The 8,628-nt window shown below is 45.6% G+C and overlaps 1 protein-coding gene across 6 annotated transcripts in view; it reads left to right on the top strand.

The window, feature by feature from the left end:
• The first annotated feature begins 2,847 nt into the window (after positions 1-2,847).
• Positions 2,848-8,628, top strand: part of CNOT10 (CCR4-NOT transcription complex subunit 10) — a 64,080-nt gene continuing 58,299 nt past the window's right edge. For 4 of the 6 annotated variants that reach the window (XM_051963280.1, XM_051963278.1, XM_051963279.1 and 1 more), the window contains exons 1-2: positions 2,848-3,089; positions 8,219-8,319. In XM_051963280.1, the coding sequence (XP_051819240.1) occupies positions 2,863-3,089; positions 8,219-8,319 (328 nt within the window). In that variant the 5' untranslated portion in view covers positions 2,848-2,862. Of the gene's footprint in view, positions 3,090-5,197; positions 5,415-8,218; positions 8,320-8,628 lie in introns of those variants that run through there. The other 2 variants (XM_051963282.1, XM_051963281.1) reach the window with 2 other exon arrangements.

Below are 8,628 nucleotides of genomic sequence, written 5' to 3'. Positions count from 1 at the left end.
CAGTAATTCAACTTATTCCTAGAGATATAGTCAGTTTATGGACTTACACCCCAAAGAGATACTAAAGAAGGGAAAGGGACCTGTATGTGCCAAAATGTTTGTGGCAGCCCTGTTTGTAGTGGCTAGAAACTGGAAAATGAATGGATGCCCATCAATTGGAGAATGGCTGGGTAAATTGTGGTATATGAATGTTATGGACTATTATTGCTCTGTAAGGAATGACCAGCAGGATGAATACAGAGAGACTTGGAGAGACCTACATGGACTGATGCTGAGTGAAATGAGCAGAACCAGGAGATCATTATATATCTCAACAACGATACTGTTTGAGGATGATGGAAGTGGTTCTCTTCGATAAAGAGAGCTAATTCAGTTTCAATTGATCAAGGATGGACAGAAGCAGCTACACCCAAAGAAAGAACACTGGGAAATGAATGTAAACTGCTTGCATTTTTGTTTCTCTTCCCGGGTTATCTATACCTTCTGAATCCAATTCTCCCTGTGCAACAAGAGAACTGTTCGGTTCTGCGCACATATATTGTATCTAGGATATAATGTAACTTATTTAACATGTAAAGGACTGCTTACCGTCTGGGGAAGGGGGTGGAGGGAAGGAGGGGGAAAATCGGAACAGAAGTGAAAAAAAAAAAGAAAAAAAGAAAAAACCATTTTTCACCTAATAAAGGATGAGATTTTGAAAAAAGAGAGAGAGAGAGAGAGAGAGAGAGAGAGAGTCAGTTTAGTACTTAAGTATTTTGATATTAAACAGTTTGGGGGTTGGGGGGGCAGGATTCTAGGTTGCCATGTTACTTTTCAATTGGCATTTTCCAATCAAACAACAAAGCTTGATTTTCTTTCTCAGTGCTCTCTCTCTCTCCCCCTTTCTGCCCATCTGTCTCTCTGTCTCTGATATCCCTCTCTTTCTCTTCCCTCTTCTTCCCTCTCTCCTTCCTCCCTCCCTCTGTCTAGCTGTCTATCTCTCTGTCTCTTTCTCTATCACCCTTTCTCTCAAACATTGCATCTTTGGGGAATACTGCAGCCTTGGAAGGAAGTCTTTTGGACCTTTGGGAACTCCTAAGGTTTCTACTTGGCCACTTGTAATCCATAAGAAACAAAGGAGGAAGGCAAAGGCAGCCAGGAATCCCCCTAGACCTGAGCCTGCCCTGAATGAGCTGACACGCCACATGGAAAGTGATGCTCCTCCATAGCCACCATAACGGTGGAGTCCAAAAGGATGATCTTTTACCCCTTTGGAATCACACGCTGCCGACTGAATGGCAACACGCAAGAGGGCGGGTAATGACTGTCTCCTTTTTCAAAAGGTCCCCTGAGGGCTCTGCCCTTCCAGTCTGGCGGCCAAGGCCGGCTTCTCGCTGATGACCCTCCCACCTCAAGCTTCCTGGATGGACCAGAATGGCCAGTGCTGCTACTTCAGTATCTGGACACGGCACAGCTTGGCTGGGGAAGCCGACTTTTCCACTTGCAGATGCAGCTCACCAAAGACAGATGGCGCCAAGGGGCAAGACTGTCAGGGTTTTGACCCAAATGATTTGACATTGACTTCCTCAGCCTCCACCTTTCAGGCAACTTTTGGCATAATTCTTATACCCTTATTATAACTTGTAAAGGAATCTAATCCTATTTGTGCTAACAGAGTAATAATAACGAATAACCTGATTTCGCTTTAAAGTTTGGCAAACACTTGACACCTCACAATAAGAAGTCTCCCGGCTCTCCGGGTATCCTGGAAATACCAGAATTTAGATTCCAGTTTTTACTAGACGTTTTCTCTGGACACGGCATTCCCTCCCTCCCCTTCACGTTTCTCTTTTGTAAAACGGAGGTATTCCAGATCAAGTGAAACCCCGCGTGAAACATGCAGGGAAATGTGATGAATAAAGCGGACAGACAGCATTAATGAGCTCAGAGGCAGAAGGGGCCCGCGAGGTCATCAGGTTGAACCGGTCTCATTTTTCAGGTGAGGAAATGGAGTCCCAGAGACTGTTCAAGGTCCAACCGGATAAGTGACAGATGGGATTTAAATTGGGGCCCGCTAACCCGATAGCCTTCCCACACGTACCGTGCTTACGTACCTTTATGGATAATAAACTTGTCCCCAAACTGGTACTATCTGCAAGCCATTAAAAAATGAGAATGATAAAGCGATGACTAAGTGCTTAATGTATACTACGAAAAACGTTAGGCGCTTGGGACCGAGCTACAAAGGACAATCCTGGATCCCTGCCCTCAAAGGGCTTCCATTGTTTTAGGAGAGCCACGACCGTTAGATTCCTCGCTGGGGATTGATACAAGAACAGAGGAGAACGTTGACAGTGCCCGCCCTGTTGGGGGAGACGCAGGTACAAAACTAATCCGGGCCTGCTAGATTCCGAGCTGGGGGTTCAGATTCGGGAACGTGACAGTCCCTGCCCTCGGGAAGTTTCCTCTCTAAGCCGAGACACTCTTTCAGGGACTTATGGTCGGGGAGCGGGAGGGAGCCACGCTTAGGAAAGTCGCCAGACCAGCGAGGAAGGCCTTTGGTGAAGCCAAAGTAGCCATCGAGAAAGAACCACAATAATTAGATTAGCCATCCCTCGGGGGATAGCGCCTCCTGGCGGGGAGGGGCGGGGCCTGGGGGAAGGGGGCGGGGTGGCGCGCACAGAGGGAGGGAGGGGCCGAGGAGCCGGAGGAGGAGGGAGCAGACGTCAGCGCCACGAGGCGTGGTCTCTCCCGCCGTTCCCACGCTCGCCCCGCCTCTCCCGCGACCTCGCCTCGCCTCGCCCCGCCCCCCCACCTCCGCCGCGCGCGAGGCACCCGGAAGTCGCGTGTTAGGAAAGGGGGAGGGGCGGCCGCCGGCGGTGGATGGCGGGAGGTCTTCGCCCAAGCACCAGCGGAAAAGCAATCATCCCGCTGCGGGAGCGGCCGGGGGCTCGTGGCCGCTGGTCCGCGCTCCCGCCAGGGCCGCGGCGAGGGCCGCGAAGGCTGGCACCACAGCGAGTCGGCGGTCGCCCCCGCCGGAATCCCGGCTGCGCCGCTGGCCGGGAGGCGCGTGAAGCGGGCGGGGAAGATGGCAGCGGACAAGGCCGCAGGTGAGGAGGGCTGGGCTCGGCGTCCTCGGGCGCGCGCGGCGGAGGGATTTGCGTTTTCCAAGACCAGTGACGGTGAAGTTCGTGCGCATGCGCGGGAGAAGGAGGATCAATGCGCGGTGAGGAGGCCGTGGGCGCATGCGCGGCAGCCTTAACTCTGGGCACGCCGCGTCCCCCGCCCCCTTCCTAATGTCCCTGTCCCTCGTGGGGCCATCCCCCGCAGTTTTCCCCTTCCCAAGACTTCATAGCTAGGACCGTGGGGCGTTGAGGAGGTGGGCGGTAGCAGCACCTGGGTTCAAACGCGGTCACTTGCCTTGTGCGGGCAGGGACCGGTCTCTGGTACTCAGTTTACCTCTGGGTCCTTTGCTGCTCTTTACTTCAGAATTTTAAGTCCCAGGCTGTGGAGCTCGAGCTGACCCCCCCTTCCTCGCACCCTCTTCCCCTCTCCTCGGGGGTCCTTGGGCTGCCTGACGTCTTGCATCTAGGCTCCGTTCAGTTTCTCCTGTGTGTCTGGCACCGGCCCTAGTCAGCCCGGGGCGCGCTTCCTCGACCTTGTATGCCCAGCCCCTCGTGTAGGAAGCCCCTGCCGATGCAGCCCCCGGCCCCTGGGAATGTGTGTGGCAGAACCTAGCATTTAATAAGCGCTTTCCAGGCCGGAACCTGGCTTGTGCAGTACTCTGCAGGAGCACCGGGAATCCAGCATACCTAGGGAGGGCCTGATCGTTTGGGAGGGTCCCAAGTGGGGCCCGCGGGTGGGCAGTCGGTAACCCCTGGGGTGGGAGCTGGTCTAGCGACGAGATCAGACATTGCCCTTAAGGAAGTCTGGTTTGGCCGCCGGAGGGGCTTCAGTCAGGTAGAGGAAGGCCTACAACTGATGATCTGTGGCCTGTTCTTTAGATTCTGGTTAGCTTATTATTTGTATGGGTTTTTTTTTTTTTTAATTTTTGGCATTTAAAAACCTTTTTTTTCTGAGAAGAGTATATATAGGCTTCACCATCTTACCAAAGGGGTCCTGTGACCCCCCAAAAATGCACAGAGATGAGGACCTGTGGTGGCTATGTGAGGACAGAGAGGAGCTGGAGATAGTGGGCAGGGCATGGAAGTGACCAGGGGGCCAGATTAAGGCTGGATTTGGGGAGTTGTAAGAGTCAGCCAGTCAGTAAGGCTTGGGATCTCCGGGAGAAAGGGGGGGGGGGGACGGGACTGAGAGGCCCTGAGGTGCCCAGGGTATCCTTAGTCCAGGGAGCACTCATAGTTGGGTAGCGAGGTGTGGCCAGGAGGAGCCAGGCCCAGGATTGCTGTGGGCAGGAGCCAAGGGACAGTGCCAGATGCTGAACAAAGGTGCTCCTGTGGGCTAATTTGGGGAGGCCTTCCAGACTGGGTAGGAGGAGGAGCAGGATTCCTATGGGAGTTTGAGTTTGGGGAGACTTGGGCATCTTGGAAGTCAGTTGAAAGGAATCAGTTAAATAGGAAGAGGTTGAAGACTTGAGATGAGGGAAAAGGCCCAGAAGAGCAGAGAGGATGGGATCAGGAGATGTACAAATAAGAGAAGTGGTAGAGAACCCAGCTTTCCCCTGACTCCAGGAAATTCTTTTTATTAGACTGCTGAGCATGTTTTATTAACACTCATTAAGACAGTGTTGCTGTCCATGTAATAAAGCATGTGTCAACTGGGTGAGCCCTTTTTCTAAGACAATATGGGTAGCTTGAGTCATTTGTGAAGTGTCTTGATATGTCAGGTTTCTTTCCATTTGAAGCAGTAGTAGACTGACTAGGACCTTAAAATTCTTTTTTTTTCCTCTGAAATTCTTTTTTTCTTGAGCATTATGGTTACTTAGCTGTATTTTGACAAATGAATTTAATTTGTTCGGAACACTAGAGCCCAGTGGGCTTATCCACCAATCAGATTTGAATTGTTAACATTCTGTGTTTGAATATACCACTGTATTTTCTGTTAACTGGCTTTTTCATTTGATGTACTAATGAAGATTTGGTTCCACTTTCTTTAGAAAGAGAGAATTTTTGGGGTCAACTTGACCAGTTTAAAGAATTTGGAAGATATAACGAATTCCTTTTTTTTTTTTTTCCCGTGTAGTTTAGGCATAAAAGGAATTGTTTTGTCAAGGATGAAATCCATTAGCTCAAAGGGTATCAAGCCTTGGGAGACCCAGAGCTCTCTGTGTCTAAAGAATAAGCCCTTTTTATTAGATCAAAGTGGAAAGGGTGTCCAGGCTATGAATAAACAATCATTTACTATTTCAATTGGCAATGGTGATTTCTTTTGGAGAAATAAAGATGAATTGTGGAATTGGATGCAGACTCACTCTGGTAAGACTTTGTTAGTCTTTTAAAAATTTTAAAACTAATGTTTTTTAGTCTTAGAGTTGAAGAAATTGAATCAAGCACTAGTTTGTTGTTCTTCAAGTATTATTTCCGCAGTCCATTTCTTTCAAATTTATCTAGAATTGGGTCTATCTGAGGACAAAGGAAGAGAGGCTTACTGTGCTGATACGGTCAGCTCTGGAGCTCATTTTACACTGAGATCCAGTTCAAAATTTTTGTATGGGTTGGTTTCCATATAGTTACTAACCTTGGTGGGTTTTTATGTGACACATCATATTAATGAAAAGAAAAGTAATGATAGTGGGGAGATTTCTAGGGTGGGAAATAGGTGGGTATGGACACTAGTCCTTAGAGGATTATAATAGCAACAGCTACGGGAAGTACCACTGGGCTAGATCAGTTTTTCCTCGTAGGAAGACTATGATCACCTGCTTGGGTTTGAATTCTTGTGTTGTTTGAGTGAGAATCTCTTGAGGAGGAAGAGAGTTAAATTCTTCTAACCTTCAGTAGATTTATTGGGAGGATCCCAGTGGGGTACTTAGAGGTGATTCTGAGAACTGGATAGCATGAATCTCATTTAACTTGTCATCAGATTATGAGTGGATATTCATTGGAGTTAACTGAGGAAACACTAATAGGATCCCCAAATTTAACAAATATTGATTGTCTATTCTATGCAGAGCCCTTCGCTAGCAGTTGGAGGAGAGAGAAAGTTGAGATAAAATGTCTTTATTCTCCTGGAATTTAGAATTAAATAGTTCATTCAATCAGTAGGCATTTATTAAACATTTGCTGTGTGCCAGGCACTGTGCTATATAACACACATGATAATTGACAATAAGAGTCCTCAAATACTTTCAATTTCATTTAATCTTCACGCAAATCTATGAGGTTGGTGTTACTGTTATTGTTAACCTCATTTTACAGGTAAAATTTTTAAGAATTTATCTTATTTTTAGTTCCAAATTATTTTCTCATCTTCACCTTTTTCACCCATGGAGAAAGTAAGAAAACTCCATTATAAATATATATACCAACAGAATAAGTTCTATCATTAAGCCATGTCCAAAAAAAAAAAAAAAAAAAAGGATGCCTCAATGCGCCCTCTGAGTCTTTCTCTTCTATCTTGAACTGGGTAGCATATTTAATCATGAACCTGGAAAATTTGAAAGGCAAGGATGTGCATAAAACTGCATGTCAGATTGTTAAAACCTCATTATTCATAAACCTGATTGGCAAACAGATGGTCAAAAACAGTGTATTTTTAAATGCTTTCTCTCTTATATCTTATATCCTCCTTTCCCATGATGTGGTGGTAACCTTAGGTTCTCAAAGTGTTAGCCAGAAAAGTTCCTGATGCTTTCTTAGTTGGAAAGGCTTTGAAGTGGGGTGAGCTGGAGGTCTCTCTCTGTTTTCCTAGATTTTAAGAAGCTTGTCACCCAATATTGACTCCTGGGGGATACTTTTCTTTTGTGGCTAAAATAACTTGTGATAGTCTTTATATTGAGGCATGGAAAAAGTTTTTAGTGATGAAATAGTGTGTCTTTTGAAGTGGGAAGTAACACATTGAATACTGAGGGAACTGGAGGTTTTTGTGTATATGTTGTCATGTGAGGATAAGGCCAAGGAACCTAGGATTAGGATGCAGCTGTTTGTATGATCACGCTATGGGGGGACCGAGGAGAAATTTCTCCATTTTCCTCTCCTCTTTAACATCATTAATGTGGTAGTTACCTTTCCTTCAGCTGAAGGGACTGAAAGGGCTTAAAGGGGCTAAAGAAGTCAGCTAGGGTGATACTTGCATATGAGCTATTTTGCTGAAAAAGTCCCAATTATTAGACCATTTAAAAGATAACAGATAATTTCCTTGGTTTATAAACTATTAAATATTCCCCCATAAAATATCTTGAGTTGAAAGAGACATTAGAGGCCACTATTTCAGATCCATTCTCCTCTCTCCCTTTTACCTCCCCAACCTTTGCTTAAGACCTCTATCCAGTACCAGGAAAGGAACCCCTGCCCTCCCCCGTCCTGACGCAGCCTCTTCTGCATCTGACTAACTGGGATTTAATCAAGCCTAAATCTGCCTCTCTACCAGTTCTACTCATTGTACCTATATTAGAGTCAAGCAGAGTAAGTCTTATTCCCCTTGTGACAATACAGCCCTTCAAATAACATGAAGACAGCTCTCAGGTTCCTCTTAAGTCTTCTCTTCCAGGCTAAATGTTACCAGGTCTTTAAGTTGATCTTCCCGGGTCATCGGCTCAAAGCCCCTCATCATTATGCTCGACTTTCTTTGGATGCTCTTCAACATATCAGTGTGCTTCCTGACATGAGGCACCCAGCACTGAGCACAATACTCCAGATAGGATCTGCAGATCTCTCATGTCCCTTGTCCTTGACTTTGGTCTTTCTTAATGCAGCCTAAGATACATTCATATCAATGTATGATTGATACATTATCGTATCAAAATGGTAATTTATTTTGAGCTTGTAGATCACTAAAATTTCCAGGTCTTTTTCAGATGAACTTGTATCTAGATATGTCTCCCCCATCTTGTGTTCCTGAAGTTGATATTTTTTAACGTAAATGTAAGTTTTTATGTTTATCCCTGTTAAATTTTGTCTTATTAAGTTCCACTTGATGTTTTAGCTTGTCAAGAATTATTTGGTCCTGACTCTATCATCTCTGTTGGCTGTTCTTCACAACTTTGTGTCATCTGCAAATTTGATAAGCATGCCATCTATGCCTTTATCCAAGTTATTAATAAAAATGTTAAATTGCACAGGGCCAAAGACAGATCCTGGGGCACTCCACTAAAGACCTCCTTCCAACATCTAGCCATTAATGACCCATTGTGTCCAGCCGTTCAACCAGTTCCAAATCCACGTAAGTGTATTATTGTCTAACCCACATGTCTCCATCTTGTCCAGAAGAATAACATAAGAGACTTTGTCAAATTCATTGCTAAAATCTAAATAAGATATATCAAGAGATCTACCAGTCTCATAACCCTATCAAAAAAAATAAAATAATAAGGTTTAGTCTGACATGATCTGTTCTTGATAAAGCTGTGTTGGGTCTTCGTACTCACCATTTTCTTTTCTGGTTGTTTAGTAATTATATCTTTAAGAATGTGTTCTAAAATTTTGCCAAACATCAAAGGTGAGCTTATGAGCCTTTAGGTTATAGATTTTA

Source organism: Antechinus flavipes, chromosome 5 (genome assembly GCF_016432865.1).
Source record: "Antechinus flavipes isolate AdamAnt ecotype Samford, QLD, Australia chromosome 5, AdamAnt_v2, whole genome shotgun sequence".
Lineage (NCBI taxonomy): Eukaryota > Metazoa > Chordata > Mammalia > Dasyuromorphia > Dasyuridae > Antechinus > Antechinus flavipes.
Note: the sequence above shows the minus strand (reverse complement) of the source record. Positions and strands in the feature narration are given on the sequence as shown.